Raw genomic sequence first — 24153 nt, forward strand, 5'->3', positions numbered from 1 at the left:
CACCATCTACTTCCAGGGCAGGACCAGGTATCAAATATTTGGGGTCCAGTGAAGAAGGTAAGTGTAGGGTCCTTTGTTTCAGAGTTATTAAGAATTTCAAGATGATAGCAGCAGAGACTTAAACCAAGCACGGGGCCCTTCTCAGCATAAGACCCTGTGTGACTGCACCGGTGGCACAGCCATTAAGCCAACCCTACTCAAGATTGAGTAAATAAGGTCAAATACAATAATGAAAGAAAATACTTGTATAGCACTTATTATGTTGCCAGGTATTTTTCTAGGTGCTTTACCAGCATTAACTAATTTCATGTTCACAGAAACCCTATGGGCAAGTACCTTTCCTATCTCCATTTTCAGATGAGGCATCAAGTGTGCAGGGAGGTTAAGTAACTTTCCCAAGGTCACATAACTACAGAGCGGTGGAGCTGGGACTTACTCCCAGGGAGTCTGACTCCATAGTTCACGCTTTAATCATGGTGCTGGTGCTTGTTAAGTGTGTCATGTGTGGCCAGGCATGCACACTGCCCAGTAAGGGTCTCTGATATCAAGCCTGTTACCTTATGTTCTCTAGTCACATCAGAACCAGATATTTCCTCTTGAGTATATTTTGGTATATCGTTAATGTGACTTACTTGTGAGACTATTGCAAATTCTAAAAGACATGTTATAAATTGCAAGTTTTTCTTTGAATGTATACAACACTTCCTCCCTTAACATCTAATAATCATTGAATTTTGACAAGGTTTGTAAAAGAGAAAAATACCAACTTAGAAATATGTGGTTAAGCCACAGAAAGTCTGGATTAGGGTATACTGTCAAAATGAGGAGAAATAAAAAAAATCTACCATAGTCATTAAAATCTGAAAATAGATTTGAAAAAGGTTTGCAGATACATTCACTCTGGATAATTAAATTCCTTTCAAGTTTATGTTAGAAATTTATGTAAACTAATTTTCATTTATTTTGGGAAACGAAAATGGGAGGAGAGAAGAGAGCAAAATACACTGCAGTTGGGCTTAGCTCCCTGTCTTTATTAGATACAGATGAAAAGTTAACGTTAGTAGCTGTTTGGGACCCAGCTAGAATTCTAAGTCTTAAGATTTGTTTCTAAAAAGGATTACTGTAAAATAGGCAGCTGTTTAAAATGGCAACTGACAACAGACATCCTCTCTACATCTGTATTTATTTTTAATATTTTCATAATTTTAATCAAGAAACATTTGGGTTGGAATCTGTTTATAATTAAAGTGAATAAAAACTGGTGCAACAGAAAGATGTTCAGAGAATCTTGGTTTTTCCTTAAGGGCTCATAATCACCCTTGTAAAATAAAAGCTCTCATAATATCCCCAGGTTTCTGGGAAATTTAACTGTCATCATTGATGATGCTAATTGGTTTCAGAAGTCATGATTTCATGGGAAAATAAACCCATTTTGCACTTTCTACAAAACAGGCAAAAAAACACTCTGGGATTTCCATGACTTCCCTGAGTGTCTCATTTGGACTGTTTGATGTAAATACCTCTTCAGTGATGCTGAAAAGAAGAGATGCTATCAAAGCTAAGCCACAAGTACATAGATGTTAAAAAATATTTTCAGCGGGATGTTTTTGTAGTAAACTATTGAGAAACATTACTTCTGTTTGGACTTCAGTTCATCAAGAAAACAATCTTGTAAAAAGAAGTCAAGGTCTCCCTCTGCTGGCAGAAGCTCTATAGTTATCTCAAATTCTTCCACTATTTTGGGTGGATATTTCTTTGTAATATTTTCAAGCCATTGTTTTCAGGAATAGGGTCAAAGAGTCTGAGACACAAGAGGTTGTGAAAACCGTGAGGCTTTCTTTGTGAGATCGAGTACTTCTACACAGGAACCAATTTTGTATCATCAGCTTTCAGTTCAGTTCAGTCGCTCAGTCACGTCCGATTCTTTGTAACCCCATGAATCGCAGCACACCAGGCCTCCCTGTCCATCACCAACTCCCAGAGTTCACTCAAACTCATGTCCATCAGGTTGGTGATGCCATCCAGCCATCTCATCCTCTGTCGTTCCCTTCTCCTCCTGCCCCCAATCCCTCCCAGCATCAGAGTCTTTTCCAATGAGTCAACTCTTCACATGAGGTGGCCAAGTATTGGAGTTTCAGCTTCAGCATCAGCGCTTCCAGTGAACACCCAGGACTGATCTCCTTTAGGATGGACTGGTTGGATCTCCTTGCAGTCCAAGGGACTCTCAAGAGTCTTCTCCAACACCACAGTTCAAAAGCATCAATTCTTCGGCACTCAGCTTTCTTCACTGTCCAACTCTCACATCCATACATGACCACTGGAAAAACCATAGCCTTGACTAGACGGACCTTTGTTGGCAAAGTAATGTCTCTGCTTTTGAATATGCTAACTAGGTTGGTCATAACTTTTCTTCCAAGGAGTAAGCATCTTTTAATTTCATGGCTGCAGTCACCATCTGCAGTGATTTTGGAGCTCAAAAAAATAAAGTCAGCCACTGTTTCCCCATCTATTTCCCATGAAGTGATGGGACCAGATGCCATGATCTTCGTGTTCTGAATGTTGAGCTTCAAGCCAACTTTTTCACTCTCCACTTTCACTTTCATCAAGAGGCTTTTTAGTTCCTCTTCACTTTCTGCCATAAGGGTGGTGTCATCTGCATATCTGAGGTTATTGATATTTCTCCCGGCAGTCTTGATTCCAGCTTGTGCTTCTTCCAGCCCAGCGTTTCTCATGATGTACTCTGCGTAGAAGTTAAATAAGCAGGGTGACAATATACAGCCTTGACATACTCCTTTTCCTATTTGGAACCAGTCTGTTGTTCCATATACCATTCTAACCATTGCTTCCTGACCTGCATATAGGTTTCTCAAGAGGCAGGTCAGGTGGTCTGGTATTCCCATCTCTTTCAGAATTTTCCAGAGTTTATTGTGACACACACAAAGGCTTTGGCATAGTCAATAAAGCAGAAATAGATGTTTTTCTGGAACTCTCTTGCTTTTTAGATGCCCCAGTTCCTTGTAAAGCTATACTTAATGTGTGCTTCATTGCAACCAAGCTATTTACAAAAACCTAAGACAACATATTAGGACTTTTAAAATAGAAGAATTAAAGATCACTTCAAATGAAAAGAAATTGATACTAAAATTACAAATATATTCAGTCTCTACTCACCTAAAAACGGAATATAAACTGTATGTGTGTGTGTGCTAAGTTGCTTCAGTCATCTCCAACTCTTTGCAACCCCGTGGACTGTAGCCTGTCAGGCTCCTCTGACCATGGGATTCTCCAGGCAAGAATAATGAAGTGGGTTGTCATGCCCTCCTCCAGGGGGTCTTCTCAACCCAGGGACCGAACCCGCAACTCTCTATGTCACATTGGCAGGCAGGTTCTTTACCATTAGTACCACCTGGGAAGCTCTATAGTCATTCATAAATATCCCCTTGTGTTAAAACTGCAGAAGGACTTACTAATGTGAATAATAGCCATGACCAAAGCTGAATTTTAATTACTTTTTTTCATAATTTCACCTTTATTTTATGGCTCAATAATCATACCGCCTGATATAGATGGTTTTGATCCCTCTTCCTGTTTCTGAGGGGAAAAGTTAGGTGACACCACAGCCTGTCTTCCATCTGTAAAGTCATATTTTGAGGGCCAGGATGCTTGCATCCCAGTTCCACTTCTACTCACTGCCTTTGTAACTGGGAGAAGTTACAATCTGGCCTTTGTTTCATTGACTGTAAAATGGGGATAACAGTAATAATAGCTATTCTGTAGTGTAACTGTTAGGGCAAGTGTGGGTTTGAATAACACCCTTGGAATGTTATTGCTATATTTGGTACACAGGCTGCTACTATTGTTCCACTGATCAGATCAGATCAGATCAGTCGCTCAGTCATGTCCGACTCTTTGCGACCCCATGTATCGCAGCACGCCAGGCCTCCCTGTCCATCACCAACTCCTGGAGTTCACTGAGACTCACATCCATCAAGTCAGTGATGCCATCCAGCCATCTCATCCTCTGTCGTCCCCTTCTCCTCCTGCCCCCAATCCCTCCCAGCATCAGAGTCTTTTCCAATGAGTCAACTCTTCGCATGAGGTGGCCAAAGTACTGGAGTTTCAGCTTTAGCATCATTCCTTCCAAAGAAATCCCACGGATAGGGTATGCAAAAGCAGCTTGTCAATTACATATTCCTAAACAGCAGAAAGTTTTTTTTAAAGTATGCTGAATAACCAGTATTATACAAGAATCTGTATATAATAGAGGCTTCTGGAAGATTCCTTGGACGTGGAGAATATAATTCAACACACATTAAACCTCAAAATATGTAAGACTGTGCTCGGTGCTATATATGTGGGCGTAAAACACAAAGTTTAAAATCTAGGAAGCTAGACAAGGCAAATACACCCATGATCGTGTGAGACAGAATATGATAAGTACTGAGAGGACTTTGAAAGATGAAAGGAGAGATGGTATGAGATGATTCATGTAGGAAAGAATGAGGAAAGGTGTCACTGAGGAGGGAGTACTTGTCAGAGATGATTCTAAGGTTTTGCTGGTTGGGAGAGTTAGGTACAGGACCTACTTAAACTGGCTCTGTCGCTTAACTGCTGTTTGATGTCTGACGAGTCACATTACCTCTCTCAGCCTCCTTTTCTTTTTCTATAAAATGGAGACCGCTACCCTATAGGGCTGCTCTGGAAATTACAGGAGATGGAGCAGCCAGATAATAAACAGCAGCCAGACAATAAACGAGCTATTAGCATTTAGACTAGAGTTCTTTAACTCTGGCTGCATTTTAGAATCACTGAGAGCTTTTAAAAAATATTAATTCCCTCTGTTCCACCCCAAACCAACTAAATCAGAATCTTCAAGAGTGAGGCCCAGGCATCAGTTATTTTTTAAACAGTTTCCCCAAGTGATTTCTAAACATACAGATTCTTGGTGCTCAACTGTGGTCCGTTTGGCGACTTCAGCTGGGAGTTTGCTAAAACTCTAGGTTCTTAGACCGACACTGGACCTTCTGAATCTTCATGCTATAACTAGGTCCCCCAGATTCCCACCCCCCTGGAAAGTCTCCCCGCTTCAGACGTCAAGGTTTTTGGTACGCAGCCCACACTGAGTAGAAAAGGAGAAGGTTCAGTGTGTGTACCACAACCCCCCCTTTTTTTCCTTTAGATATTCATAAAGGGGGAGGGGGAAGCCAGCTGATATATTCAGAATTGGCATATGTGCGCCACAACAGTCCCTTAATATTACTATGGAACCTTACACTTAACAGAAGACCTTCACTCGTGTTACTTCTCTTGAGCCTAGCTAAGAATAGTCCTGGAAGTTAGGCATCATTGTCCTCATTTTACAGCTATAAACTGAGGTCATAGAGCCCAGATGGCTCAAGATACCATACTCGTAAATAGGGAGGCCACGGTAGGGACCCAGGCAGCAAACCACCAGCTATTCGAAGGATGGGCTTGAACGTGAATTGGCGGCAATCAGAATTTTGCTACAGTAAATTCACAAGAGAAGATTCTAACTACCTTTCTCCTGCCGGGACCGCGGAATTATTAGAGCGGTCGCTCGGCAACTGCGACGGACACCAACTTTCGACCAATCCGCAAACTGCTGGCGCAAGGACTTCTAGGCCCGATAGTGCTTCTGCGCATGTGCCATTGCCTTGAGGGCGGAGAAGCCTTTTCTTTCCTTCCCTGACTTCCGGACGCCAAAGGAAGTGGCTCAGGGACGCATGCGTAATGTCTCCGCGGTAATTAAGGCAATTTCCTCGGCCGGCGTGAGGGGACCCCAGTCCCTCGGGGTTAGCGTTCCTGTCACCTGGCCTTTGTCTCCTCCGCGCCCGAGCGGGGTCGCAGGCTCTCGAGCTCCTCCCGCTTCCCATTGCCGGCTTCCCTCCGCTGCGCGACTCTCAGGTAGGCCCCGTGCGGATTCCCCTTGTTCCCCGCCGCCATGGCGCTGCTGAGGCCGGGTCCCCGGGGGAGTGCGTCCCGCCGCGAGATGCTGGAGCGCGAGCCGGACCGTTGGCGAGCTTCCTGAGTGGCCCCTGGGAGGGACGTCGGAGTTGCAAGGGTGCCTTAAGATCACCGCTAGTCTGACCCCCTCGTTTTTGTGGGGAAACTGAGGCACCGAGAAAGGGCAGAGTCGATGGCAGCCCCTATCGCCTCTGCCCTTCCTGGTTACACGTCTGGTTTCTCCTCAGACGCAAGCGGCCGCCTCGGAGACCTTCCCTGACCATTCTTGGTAGTCTCTCCCAGGGTAACGTGCTTGAGCTCCTTTGTTACACTTATCGCTGTCTGCAGTTAACTCTGTTTCTGCTTTCCTCCGCCAAGTGTTTTATTATATCCGTGTGCACACACTCCGCCCAGGCAAGCATCTGTGACACGCCAGGCGCTGTGCTGCGGGCCAGGTGTGTTTTAGGGGAGCTTCCAGACAGCTCTGGGCCGTTAGGAGCTGGCAGTCTCCTGGGGAGGGGGCTGGTTGCAGACAAGTCCCGGATGGGGATCGGTGCTGTGAAGAAAAGGGGCTAGTGATGGAGGATCAGGTGTTATACCTTCGGAAAGCAAGGAAGCCTCTGAGGAGAGGAGGTGACTTTAAAAAAAAGATGCTCCAAGAGTTTCACTGAACGTCACTTACACACTGTAACCTATTTAAAGTGCACATTTTGATGAGTTTGGAAAGTTTAATACAGTCGTGTAAGCATCATCACGGTGCAGTTTAGACCATTTCCATCACCCCCAAAAGTTCACAAGAGGAGCTGCCTTTTGAAGTGGGACCTGAAAATTGGCACTGAGAAAGCTGGGGATTTGGGAACGTATCTGAGTTTCCTGGGTTTCAAGAAAAATAATGAAATGTAGACATACTAGGTCTGAGCGCATTAATAATCTCAAAAAGCGACTCCCTCCATCGGGGGAGGCCTCCTCACCCCAGGTTGCAGGAACAGCTGGTAGGAATGCTTCAAACTGGGAGGCGCTTGTTGTGTTCACAGGCAGAAAGGAAAACCTCAGAGCTGGGGTGCTCAAGGAGGGAGTGAGAGACTGGGTAGACTAGAGATGAACACCTGCCTTCTGAACTTGTTGTGGGTTCCCAGTGTCCTGCACAACATACGGTCCGCAGAGGCTGATTAATGCTCCATGGTTGAGGAGAAGGAAGGAACAGAGGTTTCGGGCACTATGTGTGCAGCTTCACTTCAAGTGGATCTTAGTGTCTATTTTTGTAGATGAGAAAGTGTTAGTTGCTCAGTCGTGTCCAACTCTTTGCAACCCCGTGGACTGTAGCCCCACAGGCTCTTTTGTCCGTGAGATATTCCGGGCAAGAATACTTCAATGGGTTGCCATGCCCTCCTCCAGGGTATCTTCCTGACCTGTGGATTGAACCCTGTCTCCTGCATTGCAGGCAGATTCTTTACTGTCTGAGCCAGTGGGGCTAAATAATTTGCCCGAAATCATATATTTAGTTCCTGGGCTTGATTGCAGAACCTTTGTCATTCCTTTGCTCATACAGTTAGCTGTTGTTCCAAATTCATCTCAATCATTTGAGTCAGATGGGGTCAGCAAGTGCCACATCCTTGCAGAGAGTCACTTTTTGAGATATTAATGTACTCATAGACCTAGTATGTGTACACTTATTTTTCTTGAAGCTCAGGAAACTCAGATATCTTCCAAAATTCCTCATATTCTTTGTTGTCATGATAAGAGATGCTACTCTTGTTATCTCATGTCACTCATGCAAGGCTCCTTTGAGTAGGCAGCTGGATGTAAGAATTTACTAACCAGTTACAGAATTGAAAATATGACATCAATGTAAGTGAATCATCAGAGAGAGAATATATATACTTTCTCCTTGTAAGGAAAAAAAGAAACTTGCTTATGACCCACTGTCCACTAGATACTACATTTTCTACATAGATAATCTGATTTGATACTCAGAGCAACCCTGGAGAAGGTGTTAATATTCTCTGTATTTGCAGAATAGGGAAAATGAGGCTTGGTCAGATTAGGATCCCAGTTCTGGGAAGTGGCAGAGGCATGGTTCTAACCTAGGTGGGCCTACTAGACTATGACACCCCTAAAAAACTCAAAGTGGGGAATTCTTGCGGGCAAATGTCCAGCACAATGCCAAACCAGATAAAGGTCGATTACTCTAAAACTCCTGTGATTGCTGCCAAGATTGGTTGCTTTTCTTAGTAACTTCATGCAGAAATAGTGACCTAAACCAGAGTGCAGAAATTTGTACGAGGAAAGTGAGCTGTCACTAAGTGGGAACCTGGAAGAACACAGCCTTCTGCTGGTTTCCTATTGCATTCCTGCTGCTCAGCACTGTGTCTCAAACTGTGTAAAAATGAATTTATTTTCTAGCTGGTGACTAAAAAATACTCTGCTGTAATGTATCAATATTGGTTAATTAATTGTGATGAATGGAAGAAGGGAACTGGATGTGGGATATATGGGAACTCTCCTGTCTTTGTAATTTTCCATTAAAAACTTCTAAAAATAGAAAGCTTATTGTTAAAAGGCACTCTGCTTATTGCATATTTAAATCTCCTCAGAAGAGAGAAGCCTGACATCAAGTCATTTATTTATTTACTCTCTATATCCCTTCTATAACTTAACTGTATCTTTTTATTGCCTCTTAGGGATGTTTATTACTTAAGAGAGGACTTGTCCTTTACTTTTTCCATTATTTTTTAGGGCCAAAATGAGTCTGTTTGGAACAACCTCGGGTTTTGGATCTGGTGGGACCAGCATGTTTGGCAGCACAACCACAGATAATCACAACCCTATGAAGGTACCACATACAGCTTCACAGGGTTTTTAGAAACAGCACAGGCCAGAGAATCCCACATACGTGATAGCAAGAGAATCCCAGTTGGTGTGGGAGCCTCCTTTGAGGTGAACACGCTGAAATTTTGTTCAGCCTGCTTTCTCAAATACTGGAGCAGAGGAACTGTGTGTCCCCTGGACTGGTGTCCTATTTCCCCTAACATTCCTAGTCACCAAAATCACATGAGGTGCTTGTTAAGATTGCAGGTGCCCAGGGTCCAGCCCACAACTGTGGAATGAGAGTTTCTCTGGGAGAGGGAGGCAGGTGATGACGACGGTTGAGCACTGCGGGGCAGGAATGACCTGGGGCCGTTGTTGGGAAACGTGGCTGCAGGCCTGGCTTTGAGATGCTGCCTGGGTCCAACAGTGCCAGTACCTTCACTGGCTGGGTTACAGTCCGCCTTTTTATCCAAGTGAGTGAGGTCTGATTAACTTAGTTCTTGGGAACAGGGACGCTTGACCTTGATGTGTTGGTGAGAAAGGAAGCAATTTTGAATTAAATCGTGATGATGTATACATTTTAACATGGACTTTTTCCACCCCAGGATATTGAAGTAACATCCTCTCCTGATGATAGCATTGGTTGTCTATCATTTAGCCCCCCAACCTTGCCGGGAAACTTTCTTATTGCAGGATCGTGGGCTAATGATGTAAGTGCTTCTTAAATGCATGTTCTCTCTGTCATGTATCTCTCTGTATGAGCAGGGCTGGGTTTTTTGTTTGTTTTTGCTCCAAGTGAATAAAGCAAACTTACGGCTTATTCATTACCTTTTTTTAAAGAAATGAGTTTAAGAGTCTGAACCATTCTGAATGGCAGGCATTGATCACTTCTTGTGCCATTTTTTAAGAAAGCAAAATCATATGCATCATTCAAAAATTTATACTCTAGTTCAGTATCTTGAAGTATATTCCCTAATCATGTGTCATATTCATGGAAAATAAATGTTGTCCCTGATGCTCTGTGTGAATTTCCCTTCTAGGCATCCTGAAAATGTTCTTTAGGCTATGTTAAAGTTTTTCACCTTTAGCTATATTAACACTCCTGCATCAACACTATACTTACCAAACAAAAATTGTAGTATTCAAAAAGAAAGGTAAAAATTCTGGTAGAAAAAAAGGCAAAGGATGTTTAGAAGCACTTCACAAAAGAAGTGCAGGTGGCTTGTTGGAGCAAACTTGAACCAATTAACCATACTCATAATCAGATAGATGCATAGTGGTTTGCTGCTGACTTAAGTGAGGGACTTAGGCCAGTTATCTTCTGTAAGCTTCATATCCTGAAATAAGATGGAGATGACAGTAAGTACACAGAGGTTTAGCTGTTGTAGAGATGAATTCAGATAACACATACAAAGTACATCATGGGAAATCCTCAAGTCCCAGAAAGGGAGTATCTGAGACACAGGGTACAGCTACCACTGGTTCAGATTTCAGCTTCTCCTTGCTGGTGCCAAGTATTATTCATTTTATTACGCCAGTTTGATAGGGGAAAGTGTCTGTCGTGTAAATTTGTGTTTATCTGATTATGGCTGGGAGCATAGGGGTTATCATTAATTGTTGTGTCTGCATTGTTTTATTACTATAGGTTCGATGCTGGGAAGTTCAAGATAGCGGACAGACTATTCCAAAAGCCCAGCAGATGCACACGGGACCTGTCCTAGATGTCTGCTGGAGTGATGTAAGTTTCATTATGTTTTTATGTGACCTGAAATACAAATAGCATGTATGCATGCACATTTTCAGAGAAGGCAATGGCACCCCACTCCAGTACTCTTGCCTGGAAAATACCATGGATGGAGGAGCCTGGTAGGCTGCAGTCCATGGGATCGCTAAGAGTGGGACACGACTGACTTCACTTTCACTTTTCGCTTTCATGCATTGGAGAAGGAAATGGCAACCCACTCCAGTATTCTTGCCTGAAGAATCCGAGGGATGGGGGAGCCTGGTGGGCTGCCATCTATGGGGTCACACAGAGTCGGACACGACTGAAGTGACTTAGAAGCAGCAGCAGCATGCACATTTTAGAAATGCTGTTTCTGAATTTAAACATAGTCATTGATTGATATTCATAATATAGTCAGTTAACTTTTGTTATATTAGCTTTAGTTAGTCTCTCTGAAAGCTTCTTGCTTAAAAATTCCATTAATTTATTGACCTGTCTCCTTGAGCAAAGTGTTAGCTGCTCAATCATGTCTGACTCTTTGTGCACCCTGCACTCCCCATAGATTGTAGCCTGTCAGGCTCCTCTGTCCATGAAATTCTCCAGGCAAGAATACTGGAGCAGGTTGCCGTTTTTTGAGCAAGGGGTTAGACAATTAAAGCTTTTCCTATGTCTCTTGATGTGCCAGGAGCCTATGTTGTTTTAAAATTAGAAATTTACAGTCCCAGGAAGTAAGTCCTATGGGGAAAATTAATCCTTTACCATTATTAGACTTTTGAAATATTTCCTTTCTTTGAAATTCTTTTTCCTCCCAAATACTGAACGTTAGCATTATAAGTTAATGTGTTTGAGTTTATTCAATTCTGAGCTCTCTTTTTTTTTTGTTGGAGGGGAGAAGGTGGGTGATTGGGGAGTTTAATGAAGGTATACCATTTACAAAGAAGCCAACAGGGATGGTGAAGCCACGCTCAGCAGGAGCCTTGGCTGTGAAGGGCCCAGCCTCCCTCCCCTCCTTCTCCTGCTGGCAGCTGAAAACAAAAGCGCCTGACTCAGAGTCGGCAGATGTGCTGAGGAAGCTAAGTCTCAAGGTCCCTCCCTGGGCTCATAGAATTTTTTTTATTAGATGTAGTTTGCAGGCAGTAAAATTGAACCTTGTAAGTGTATGATTCTGTGAGTTTTGAGAAATGCATAGAGTTGTGATCAAAATATAGAAGAGATCCATCAGCCCAAAGATTTCCTCTTGCCCTTTGTAATCAGATCCCCCTCAGCCGCTCTCCCTGGAGACCACTGGTGTGTTTTCGGTCCCTGTGTTTCTGCCTTTACTAGAACGCCATCACCAGAATCCTCTTGAGTCTGGCTGCCTTCAGCTCAGTGCACTCGTGGCCCATCCAGCTTGTATCTGGCAGCAGTTAGTCCTCCTTGTTGCTGAGTAGTGGTGCGTTGTATGGGTGTTCACCGTCTGTTCACCGTCCACAAGCTGAAGGACATGTGGGTTGTTTTCCATTTTTGATTGTAGTGAATAAATGCTGCTATAAACATTTTGTATACTGGATTTTCCGTGAATATAAATTTTCTTTCCTCTTGAGTTTATATCTAATAGTGGGCTTGCCGAGTCATATGAAAAATTTATGTTAATTTTATGAGAAACACCAGACTACTCACACCATGCATTTATATGATTGTATTTAGCTTACACATAGCGTTTATATAATTTATATAAATTATAAATTTATAATTTATAAATATTCTGTTTATGAATATTTTGAGTTGCTCCCATTTTAATCATCTCTGAAAGTCTTCTCTAAGGCATTTTCTGTCATCTGTAAATGTATTGCTGATTCGTCTGATTAGGTTATTATGAGATTAATAATAGTTTTAAATTACACATAGAAAAGCAGCCATTTGAGTAGATTTTAAATACCACTGATTTATTTTACCTGTCTTTCTTTACTGATGAGAGAACAGATCAGAATTGTAAGTGTCTTATCAAGTATGGTAAGAAATAGAATTACCTGACACCAGAACTCTGTTGCTCAAGTGTTAGTGAGTCACCTTGTACAGAAATGTACACCGCCCATTTCCTTTCTCTGTCTCCATTAGAGCCGTGCGCCGTCAAGTGGAGGAGAAATATAGACATTAAGAGTTCCAATTCAGGGAGCTAAGTTCTTAGAGAGGCAGGATGCACTGTCCTGGGTGGACAGAACCCAGAAGGCAACTATGAAGTTTGGGAAGGGTGCACTGAAATCTTCACAGATGAGGCAAGAAAAAGCAAACCATTTGCTTATAGCTTTAGAGCTCTGTCATCCATTCCAAGTGTGGATTCAAATTTCAGCTCTATCTTCACTTTTTGGCTTTGCCAAGTTACGTAATCTCTCTGAGTCTGTTATCCAGTCACTCAAAGACTAGCATGGCGCCTTTGGGGAGTGGTTAAGAGACTTGCTTGAGGGAACAGAGAGAAAGGCTGAGCCCAGACCTGGACCTTCTGGCTCCAGAGCCCATGCACTGACAGCCTCTCTCACAGGGGCTTATAGGAAATAGGAGCTGGTTTCTGGAAGAGGAAGGCATGTATGGAAAGGCACAGAAGAGCCAGAGTTACCCTCGAGGTGTAAAAGCCCAGCTTGGTGAGGGTGATTCTCCAAGCAGTCCAAGGACGTGGCTTGCTGCGTGGACATAGCAGGTGGAGCTTAGAGGAGCTGATTTGGGAGCATTTAGGGATCTCATTCTTCTGCCTCAGCCTTTTGATAGACTGGGTCTGTCTTGGTGTGTCCACTGGGGCCTGGCATCCTGCCGCTGGTAGGGTCAGCATTTCATGAGATTGAGGGGCCAGTGTTTCACTCAGCCTCAGGACAGCCCGCATTAGCATCTTTCCAAGGATTTGTGGACTTACCCTTAGAGCCTCATTAATAGAGAAGAAGATTTTCTCTCTTCTTTCAGATGGAGAGCTTCAAATAAGTTTTTGCTAGGGAAGGATAATGGTAAATCTTTGAGCTGTGGAACCAGAAATGAAGTGGGAGGGGTCTGCAGATTATGGCCCATGGGCCCAATTTGGCCCATTGCTAACTTTTGTAAATAAAGTTTTCTTGAAACACAACCACACTCATTCATTTGACAGTGTGTATGGCTGCGTTCTAGCTACAACAGCAGAATTAGGAGTTGCAACAGAGACCACTTGACCTGCAAAGCTGAAATATTTACTATATCACCCTTTAGGAAAAAGAATTGTTGATGATTGGTCTAGATTTTCAGCTTGGTACTTACTGTTTTTAAATTGTCTTGTACTTCATAATTGACTGACGTACTTTATGAATTCTATATGTGAATATTTTAAAACCATAACACGGTGATTGCCAATTTTTTAAGCTGTTCTGTAGTTTATATTGGACCAGTGATCATTGTAAATTAGTGTAGTTTTATTGCATGCACTTCAGAATGCTATTAGATGTTGAACTGAACACAAGTAATAATGATTGAACATGTGTGGTATAGAGCAGAAATTGCGGGGAGAAAGATACAGTATATGTGGCAAAATGTTTAAATTGGGAACCTAGATGATGGGTTTGTGAGTATTCATTGTACTATTCTTGTACCTGTTGTGGAGGCTTGAAATTGATGAAAAGAAGAAAAAAAAATGTAAGTGGTTCCTGGTAGGTAATACACATTGATACAGGATGTAAAAGGCTATTCCTAGAGATTGCCAGTGACCATGACTGCCTCTCAACAGTGAGCTGGGGTCGGGGAGGGACTCGGTTTTCATTACATAACTCTAAATGCTGTTTAAATTTTTTATTAACCTGTTTACACATTCTCTCTTAGAAAAAAATTGATGATTGAAAAGCGCTGGAAATGTGTTTTGTATATGACATTGTAGTTTGCAATACACAAGCCCCCAAATAATTGGAAAAATAAAACTTGCAAAATAAAACCTTCCTCAGTATGTTCAATCTAATATCTAAATGTACATATAGAATTTTTATTAGAATGTCGGAATTTTTTCTACTTTATTTTAGGATGGGAGCAAAGTATTTACAGCCTCATGTGATAAAACTGCTAAAATGTGGGACCTCAATAGTAACCAGGCGATACAGATTGCACAGGTAATAAATAATAAAATTTATCCTCTGCAGAGATGCTGGGCAAGGCAGGGTTGTAATGATTCTTATTCTTTGTTACAGGAAAGGTGCAGTTCAACTATACCAAATCAATTAGACTTAAATATACCAGAAACCTCTTAAGCACAAAATAACACCAGTTTTATGAGCAGTCTCGTTTTTACTGGTGTTTCACAAGTTCCATCAAGGGTCTTCTGCATTTGTGTGGTTGAAGGTTGCATCATAAGGAGCTAGTGATGTTCAGATCTATAAAAGGCAGTGTTAAAACTGATGTTCAGCATTCCAGCACCCATGTGTGGCTTGCCTTGTCCCAGGCTTCATTTGGTCACTTGTTCATTAGACAAATACGTATCAATTGCCAGTGATACCGCAGGCACTGTCCTTGGAGTAGAAACACAGCAGTGAGTGAGAGGCGCCCTTCCTATTTCAGGAGCTTTTACAGCCTGCTTGAGGATGGCAGGCAGGTTCTTGTGTGAAGACTGCTAAGAAAAGTAGAAACCATGAAGAGGAAAGAGCCTAGAACCAGAGGGTCAGGCCTGGTGGGAAAGAGCCTCTTGACACTGAGACATTTTCAGGAAGGTGTCACATACCCTGAGACGGCAGTACTGTGTGCTAGAGCACTTCTTCCATCTCTAATGTTTGTCTTCTCAGTGACACAGCTGTGGTGGAGTTCTCCCTGTGAGTTGTTTCTGAGTACCTCCCCCTTCACTCTCATACTAGTTAATTATGGTTCAAATCAAATTAAATTTTGTTGGTATGGAATGTTACACAGAATGTTTTGGTCATGGGGAAGGACAAAACTATCCTTTGGTTTTTGTTGAGTATGACCTCAATATTTAAGATTCCTTCTCTTTGAACTTCCAGAGCCAAAGCTGTGTGGCATGTTATATTACATTTACCTTGATCTGTCTTGGTTTTGTCTTGAAAGCATGATGCTCCTGTCAAAACAATACATTGGATCAAAGCACCAAACTACAGCTGTGTGATGACTGGGAGCTGGGATAAGACCTTGAAGGTATGCTGTATAGTCAAGGGGCTTCCTGGCCTGACCAAGGTGGACATTATTCTTACACTATCTGGATGTTAGTTCTGAATGGTTGGTCACTTGTTCTTTTTTTTTTTTTGTCTTTCAGTTTTGGGATACACGATCATCAAATCCTATGATGGTGTTACAGCTCCCTGAAAGGTGTTACTGTGCTGACGTGGTACGGAATTTCTTCTTTTTTATGATATCTTAAATTAGAGGACAATGTAAAAGCCCTTCAGACTTTAATTATAGATGTGGGATGTAATTTGGATTGCCTCAGTTGTCGTAAACCTAGATTTTTGTACTGCATATGTTCCAGAACTACAGAAAACTGGATGTCACACTTTTTTAGTCACTTGTTGTGTGAACATATTCAGTCACAGGCCATGCCGGCACCGGTATGATGCGTACAGTACAAAAACTGGCAATAACTTTGTGAGGTGGGACTAGATCCTTTGGTGTCTGTCTCAGTGGGATAGAAGCTGAGGAACTTTCTCTATTGGTGTAGCAATAAGTCTTAAGAGTGTACTAACTGCCCCGTAATTCCACTTTCAGGAGTTTATCATGAGAAAAGTAGAGATGCAAATGTTCTTTGTTCTGTATAATGGAGTGAAACATTGGAAATGACCCATTGGGCCAACTAGATAGACACAGTCATTTGATTTGAGGGAATGTTACTTAGATGGCCACCACTAGTGTTCTCGGGAAAATGTGTGGAGTGGTGCTCACTGAACACGCTTTAGTAAAGGATGTGAATTATATAGAAACATACGTATACACACGTGTATTAAAAAAACACTCAAAAAGACAAGAGAAAACATACCATAATGCTGACAACTGTTATCATTTGAAGGGCGTGGTAGAACAATGATTTTCATTTCTTCTCTATTCTTCAGTAAATGTTCTAAATAAATGTTTCATAATATTTCATAGTTTTGAAAACTGAGTCTTTTAAAAAGGTACGTGCTACTTTCCAATATGATTTATCTAGATTACCTTGAAACATGTAAATACCATTGGATTGTTAAATTTTAAAGAAGTTTATTTATTTTTGCAACTTTGAAAAAATTGATAGAATACTTTGGTATACAAAAGAGCACACCCCACTTTAAGTAGGTCTCTGCTTTCCTGTTTTTCCTAGATATATCCTATGGCTGTGGTGGCAACTGCAGAGAGGGGCCTGATTGTGTATCAGTTAGAGAATCAGCCTTCTGAATTCAGGAGGATAGAGTCTCCACTGAAGCATCAGGTGAGTCACGAATCAGATCAGGAAGCTTGTATTTAGCATCTATCTTAGGGAGTAAGTGCCTGCATGTGGAAATTGTTATACTGTCGGATATTAAAAGGAGGTGAATTTAAGGATATAAACACAGTATTAGTGGGTAAATACCGTCCTTGGCAGACATCCCCTGGGTAGCAGAATGCTGCTGAATGGGTACACACCACAGTGAATTGGTTCCATCATGAGTCCATAGCTTCTGCCTTCAGCTCGGTCTCCACCTGCCTGCCACACGTTCTTAGATCTTCTTCACTCTCTTCCGATCCATCACTCCTTTGGTCTTTGTCTCTGCAGATCTGATCTGCAGCCTCTAGTCCTAGAACACAGAAACTGATAATTGGAAGCTTCCTCATCTTACTCCTGCTGAACATAGAACTCTGGCTATACCTGCCTCTTCCCTGCCTTTCCCACCCCCCGTTGAGGGGTGGGCCACACTCTCCAGTGGCCAGTTTTGTTTGGGCTCTGTGCCGACCCACCTCTCAGGAGCCTCAGGCTATCAGCCACCCACCTCCCTCCTGTATCTCGTCTTACCCCCTCTCACCCCCGCAACTTTTGTTCATTGGCATAAGACAGACTCAAGTCTAATCCTGGGAAACAAACCTCTTCTGACCCCCACATCCTCAGCCAGCTAGGTACCTTTTCCTCTTGTAAGTCAAGTGTCTTAAACGAGCTTTCTTGGTTCCCCTACCTCCTACTCATTTCTCACCCACTCCTTTGAGACTTCTGCCCCTGTTTCTCCACCAAAACTGTTTCTGGCATGGCCATTGATGGCTTCCTAGTCAGTAACTCCAGTGGATACTTGTCACCCTCATCTTAACACAACCGTGGCACTCACCGATATTCTTACTATATATTCTTAAGACTTTGTGCTTGGGCTCTATAATGCCAGTCTCTTACCTCCTGCCTCTGCTTGCTGCTTTGTCTTCTTTGCTGTATCTTGAGGTTCCCCAGGCGTCTGCCCTGGGTCACTGCCTTCTGAACCTCAGCACGGTCCCATCTGCTGTTTATGACTGTTGGTTAGGCGTGTGTGGTGGGCTGGAGTCTTGGATCCCTAGCTACCTACCCTCTGTGCTCCTGACAAGGGCACTCGCAGTCTGACGGCTCCTATGCGTGTCCGCCTGTCCTCCTGCCCCCGCCAACGTATCTCAGCCCAGAAGCATCCCATACCAGGCCCAGGGCCTCCCCACTGCCCCCAGCCTGCTCCTACCCATATGCTCTGCATCTCACTAGGTGGGGCCTCCACCTTTTCTGGCTAGGCCAGAAATCAGGGGTTGTCCTTTACTCACTGCCCTTCCTTTTCTCCTCCCCCATCTCATTAACCACCACCCTCACTTGCACCCTGTGTATGGTTTCGAATCTGACCATTTCTCTCCTTCCAACTCGAACGCAGCTCTTGTTGAATGACAACAGGAGTGTGGACCCGTGCATCTCTGCCTCTGGAGACTGGGCCATGGGCTGTTTGTTTGGGATCTTCTGTGGGGTCCAGGAGACCCTCCTTTGGGCCCTTAGGCTCAGTGTTGGATCAAGTGCAGTGTCTAGCTTTTGCATAGCTTATTCATGGTTTAGAAAGTTCTGGCCACATCCACTGTATGCTTGACCCTTGTTCCCACATCCTCCCCCAGCCAACACTACTTCCCTTTTCCAGTTGGGGACGCAGAGACCCTGGGACACTGGGTGACTTCATAGAGGGCACTCGCTTAGTCAGTGGTATGCTGCAGATCAAAGTGACGTGTCCTCCCAACCCACCAGGGGGTCAGTGCCAGAATAGGAGCTGGTGGGGCTGAGGGGTGCGTGCCCTGTTGCAGTGACAGCGAGGCCTGCAGGGTGGCAGAGGAGCAGCAGCACCTGGATGGAAGCATGTGGTCTGTGGTTTATTCATAAAATCATGTGGCTAAATAAAAAAATAATGCCTACTGGAGGAATGGAAAAGTCTTCATCGTGTTTGAGAAATATGTTTCTGGTTCTTTCAAAACCCAAAAATGGAGTAAAAGTTGTTTACTTTCACGTTATTTATGGAATGTTACACTTCACATGATGATGGTATACTTTTTCTCCCCAACTATAGCATCGATGTGTGGCTATTTTTAAAGACAAACAGAACAAGCCGACAGGTTTTGCCCTGGGAAGCATCGAGGGGAGAGTTGCTATCCACTACATCAACCCCCCAAATCCGTAAGTGAGGCCTGGCCAGCTTGCAGGTGTTCGTGTGAGACATTTTGTTTTGAAGGAAAGCTAAGTTGGGCCTTTGCTTTTCAGTGCCAAGGATAACTTCACCTTTAAATGTCATCGATCTAACGGGACCAACACTTCTGCTCCTCAGGACATCTATGCGGTGCGTCTTTAGAAATGTTAATCCTGAGAATGTGTCTAGAAACTAGACTTGGCGGTGGATAGCTGAGTCATAATGGGATCAGAAAAGATCACTGTCATTGTGTGTGTTCATGTGCAGGGATAAATGGCTTACGTGGGAGGTTTCGGTTTTCTGTTTTTATGAACATGTTGACTCTCTTCATTCTCTCTGTTTCTGAAATGCAAGCTTAGGAGTTTTGGGGAGCAACTTCCACCTGTATGAGTGCTGGTAGACAGTTGGTACGCTTAGCTAAAACTGAGAAATTGCTATTTGCTGAAAAAGAAAAAGGCATTTTCCTGAGGTTGGCCCCTTGGTGCCACTAGCTTACATACTTATTAACTTCTGCTGACTTGTGTTTTTAACAAGAGACAAGATTCAGTCCTGGGCTGTCAGTTGGTTCAGGAAGCGGGGCTGGTTTCTGATGTGATCAGCAGGCCATCAGCTCTAATGAAATTATGGTTGTTCATTTTATGTTCTCATTGAACCAGGAAGTCTGCATTGTCAAAAACCGGCTTTCTCCTCCCTTCTCTGCTCCTCATTGTATGTATCCGTCCTTCATAGGTTAATGGAATTGCGTTCCATCCTGTCCATGGCACCCTTGCCACTGTGGGATCTGATGGTAGATTCAGCTTTTGGGACAAGGATGCCAGAACAAAACTAAAGACTTCGGAACAGTTAGATCAGCCGATATCGGCCTGCTGCTTCAATCACAATGGAAACATATTTGCGTATGCTTCCAGCTACGACTGGTCAAAGGTGAGAGTCCTCAGGCCTGCACTGGCGCCGTCCGGCAGCAGAGCCAGGCTCTGGTGTACGAAGGCCTGAGCTTGGTCGTGAGGCCTCTCCAGCCATGCCGTGTGGCTTGCACGTGGCCTGTCACATCACCTCACCGCAGCAGGAAGCAGCAGGGCCTCCCTCTCGGCCTTTCCCTGAGAACATGCCCACGTGAGCTGCTTGGTCAGCGTAAACCCGGCAGCCGACACTCGGGGGCATCTGAGTCATTCAGGGATGTCGGGGGTTGTTGGGTGAGAGTGACGAGGGCTCGGCAAGGTGCCCAGCCTTCACCAGAGGCATAGGCTTTTTGTTTGTTCGCTGTTTGGGGAGGGAAGTTACAGACTGATGGGGTCCTGGTTGTGTTTGAGTCATCCCAGTGCCATAGTAAAAGAACTGACCCTCACACTCAGGTTTCAGCCACAGTCTCGCCTCCACACGTGTCTGTCTTCACTCATCCTGCCCCCCCTCCCCTCCCATCCCCAAAACACTTAACTCCATTCTTCTCTGCCTCTTGTTATTCCATCTTCTCTTCCTATCCCCTGTCTCCTTCTGCGGTCTGTAAGCACGCACTTCAGCTGTTCTGAAACAAGCGTTAAGAATCCCAGTGTCCCCTTCCTGGTAAACTCGCCCAGAGGGGTAACCGCCTGCCCTCTTGTTCCCCACCTCTGTCTCCTCCTCAGTTTCCTGGAGCTGTAGCTGGGATCTCGCTGCCTTTGTCCTGTCCGGTCCAGAAGCTGCTTATTGTCTGTGTTGGGCACTGTGGGCCACCCCTTCCTCTTCCGTTCACAAAGCCTTCTCCCTGGTCTCTGACATTTCTGTTGTCTGTTGTATTCCTGCTCTGGACTGCTCACCATCTCTGGTGGCTTCTGCTCTTCTTCCCAACTCTTGCATGCAGGCCTTTTTCTGTGGTTCTCCGTCAGGTTCCTCAAGGTGCATCTGCATTCATGAAGCACCTCCCTCATAAGCTAGTGGCTCTTGTGTCTAACCTGCCTCCTGACCTTGCACCCCAGTTCTCCCTGTGTCCCCATCCCAATGGGGTGTCTGCACCTGGGTACCCCCTGAGCACCTTAACCTAGGACATAAAAACCGGGTGGATTTTCCGACCCGTCTCCTTTCATCCTCCAGGCTTGCTGCTTCTCCTGTGTTCCTCTTTACTTAAACACCACCTGGCCAGTGGGGCAGAAGTCTTGGAATCGCCTTGGATTCTGTCTCTTTCTCTCAGAAGAGCTGGGCCCGTGCAGTACATCTTGCCCACTCAGCACACTGTTGACCTGTACTGCCGGCTCTGGCCTTGGGGAGGCTCAGCCTCTCGGAGCCTTTGCTTCTGTGAGCCATGCAGCTGCCCCTCCCCCGTCCCACCCCTTTTTTAAGCAACTTCACTGGGTTGTAATGGAAATGCAGTAAATTGCACATAACATATGTAAGAAGTATACTTTGATCAGTTTCAGTATCTTTATATACCCAGGAAACCATCACCACAGTCAAGATTAACAAACAGTTATCTCCCAAAAGGTTGTGTATTATTGTAATGCTTTCTTTCACACACACATTGATTTCCTTTCTGTTGTTACGGATAAATTTGTGTTTTCTAGAATACTATACAGATGGAGTCATACACTAGGTACGCTTTTTTGCTGTTGAGTATGTCACTAGTTTGTTCCTTTTTACGACTGAGTAGTATCCCGTGGTCTGGGATCACTGTTTATCCGTTCACCTGTGGAAGCCATACCCTCGGTTTTACAAAGAGTATGCTGTTTTCGATTCTGCCTGTCTGGGGTCGGGGCCAGCTTCTGACCTGAGGCCCCAGTGTCCCCGTGGGCCTGTGATGGAACTCCTCTTCTTCACCTGCTCGACCTGCAGCCACATCAAAAGTCCATGTTTTACTCACATGACACTCAGGGTTCTGTTTTCAAGCCTTGGAAAAATAGTTGTAGATTGAAAGAAGTGTACAAACAAAGCTTGTTGATTTGAATGCTGCTCAGAATCCCTTAATCTGAACAGTTAATGTCAATTTACAGTGAAATACTTAATTATAATCTTTTAATTTTAAAAAAAGTTGTTTTAAGAGTTTTCCATTGTTCTTAGTTGAAGGACAGTTATCTGTGGTATGGAGTCATGATGACGTGATTAATATTAGGTTGCTGCTTTAGCATAACCAATAAGAAAAGCTATATTTTGTATATTATGAGAATGATTGGTCATTGGTTGAGCAGAATTTCTAGAACCATCTCGGCATAACTGTCAAGGAATGAGAATAAAGTGTGCCATTGCAGAGCAGGTGGCAGGGTACACCCAGAGGCCCTGCCCACCTCTGTGTTCCAGGCCTTTTGGTTACCGTGGGTTTCCACTCCTCTGTCTTGTCCCCACTCTGCTCTCTTCCTGTCACTGTCATTGTCACTTACAGCCTTTGTGGCTGCCATTCCTTTCTCCCCTCGTCGTTCACAACCTGGCCTGAACTGGGTGTTTCCAGCTCCCCCAGTGTCATGTAGCCCCCTCCCTCCCCGGCAGATACACCAACACCTGTACTTCACCTCCCTTGGCGTCTGGGACGGCACGTCTGCTCCCTCTGACGTCACAGACCAGGCGTCTCCTATACTGAGAAGCCTGCAGCTCATCTTCCACCAGCCTCCCCTTTCCAGGCTGTGCTGTCTGGGGAGTTGTCTCAGCAGTAAAGCAGTGGGTGGAAGGTTGACAGGAGTCTCAGTGCTGAAGAGGCAAATATGTAAAAGATCATCCTTCCAAGGGGACATTGCAAGTCCCACATCCTTAACCTTTTCTCTGGGGACTGAAGTTTTTGTTTAAGATTTGACTTTTATTGCTCTCCATTTACCTCTTTCACTCCTAACAGATTATGCTTCACACACAGGGCATGGGACTTGGCATGTTAAAAGTGCCCACAAAATGCTAACCTGATTTTTCATCAGTTTTTAAGATACTGTTTTTTTTCCCCTTTAGGGACATGAATTTTATAATCCCCAAAAGAAAAATTACATTTTCCTGCGTAATGCAGCTGAAGAGCTAAAACCAAGGAATAAGAAGTAGTGGCTGGAGACCTGTGGGTTGTCCGGAGTTTTCTCTCCATTCTGCCTCTGTACGAATTTGGATCCCAGCTTTCAGTAGGTTGTCAGCCCTGGATGTGGATTTCAACCTCTGGAGAAAACGATGTCATTCTTCAGCAGGCAGGAGCCCGGCGGTTGCAGTGACTGTCCGTCTCCATTCCACTGCCGGCTACAGGTTTCGTCTGTACCTCCAAGGAGATTCAAATCATTATAGACGTCCCTAGATTCACGTGGGCGCCTGCCAGGTATTTGCAGTGCTTCATCCAGTGTATGTATCAGAGAACATTGGGAAACATTTGGCGAGCCTGTACTGTATTTTGTAATAAACATTTTGAAGATTGTCTCCTAAGCTCCCTTTGTCCGACTCTCCCCTCACCCACCTGTGAGCTCTGAAGTGGTTGTCCTGCTCAGCGTCCTCGTTGGGTTTTGGTTTGTGATTGCAGATGTCCTTTCGGAAATGAGACATCTTGTCCCCCAGGAGAGACAGTCCTGAGCTGGGGTTGTCTCTGCCTGGTGGCATGTCCAGCAGCAGCCTCTCCAAGCATTGCTGGACAGAGTTTGGATGTGCTTTTCTTTTGCTTCCCTCATTCCCATCTTTGACATTCTAGTGCTTTTCACCTCTGCTGGGTGTCCTGGTGACTGGAACATGGTTCTTCCTGTTTTGAAGGACAGCCCTTTGTGGGCGAAGCCCAAGTGGGTGATGCCTTTGTGGACTCCCCAGTTAGAACCCAAGTCCACTGCATGGGAAGTGCTCTGAGCTCGTGCCCCCAGTAGCCATAATTTTGGAGTGTTTTTTTAATTTCATGTAATAAAATTCCTGATTGGTAAGTATCAGAAATGAGAGTCTGTTGTGTTTTTACCCTGCAAACCCAAATGCTTCTGCTTTAGTCTTTGGGGCCGGTTGTAAATTAACTTGCTCAGTGTGGAAGTCAGGTATTGTAATATTGTAAGACATGTTTGCCTACTCCTAAAAGACAAAATAAAGTTTTCTACTAAAAGACATAACCTGCATCAGTGATTTAAATTCTTCGCTTATCAAATCATACATGAATTCAGACTATTA

At 44.1% G+C, this 24153-nt stretch overlaps 1 protein-coding gene across 2 annotated transcripts; it reads left to right on the forward strand.

The window, feature by feature from the left end:
• The first annotated feature begins 5715 nt into the window (after positions 1–5715).
• Positions 5716–24092, forward strand: RAE1 (ribonucleic acid export 1). 2 transcript variants are annotated; one of them, XM_027558981.1, is made up of 12 exons: positions 5716–5925; positions 8701–8797; positions 9378–9482; positions 10418–10510; positions 14500–14586; positions 15530–15616; positions 15735–15806; positions 16770–16877; positions 18973–19079; positions 19164–19239; positions 19819–20013; positions 22987–24092. In XM_027558981.1, exons 2-12 carry the CDS (start codon positions 8708–8710, stop codon positions 23071–23073), a joined length of 1107 nt encoding a protein of 368 aa, XP_027414782.1. In that variant the 5' UTR covers positions 5716–5925; positions 8701–8707; the 3' UTR covers positions 23074–24092. The 2 variants fall into 2 exon arrangements, with proteins under 2 accessions (XP_027414782.1, XP_027414783.1); XM_027558982.1 differs by lacking the exon at positions 14500–14586 and having other exon boundaries at positions 5718–5925.
• The last annotated feature ends 61 nt before the right edge of the window (positions 24093–24153 follow it).

Source organism: Bos indicus x Bos taurus, chromosome 13 (genome assembly GCF_003369695.1).
Source record: "Bos indicus x Bos taurus breed Angus x Brahman F1 hybrid chromosome 13, Bos_hybrid_MaternalHap_v2.0, whole genome shotgun sequence".
NCBI classification, from domain to species: Eukaryota; Metazoa; Chordata; class Mammalia; order Artiodactyla; family Bovidae; genus Bos; species Bos indicus x Bos taurus.

What these genes read in the sequence shown, in the direction of transcription:
- RAE1 (XM_027558981.1), top strand. Translation starts at nt 8,708, where the DNA reads ATGAGTCTGTTTGGAACAACCTCGGGTTTTGGATCTGGTGGGACCAGC. An exon ending in AGGCGATACAGATTGCACAG is followed by an intron (nt 14,587 to 15,529) that starts GTAATAAATAAT and finishes TTGTCTTGAAAG; the next exon opens with CATGATGCTCCTGTCAAAAC. An exon ending in GGTGTTACTGTGCTGACGTG is followed by an intron (nt 15,807 to 16,769) that starts GTACGGAATTTC and finishes TGTTTTTCCTAG; the next exon opens with ATATATCCTATGGCTGTGGT.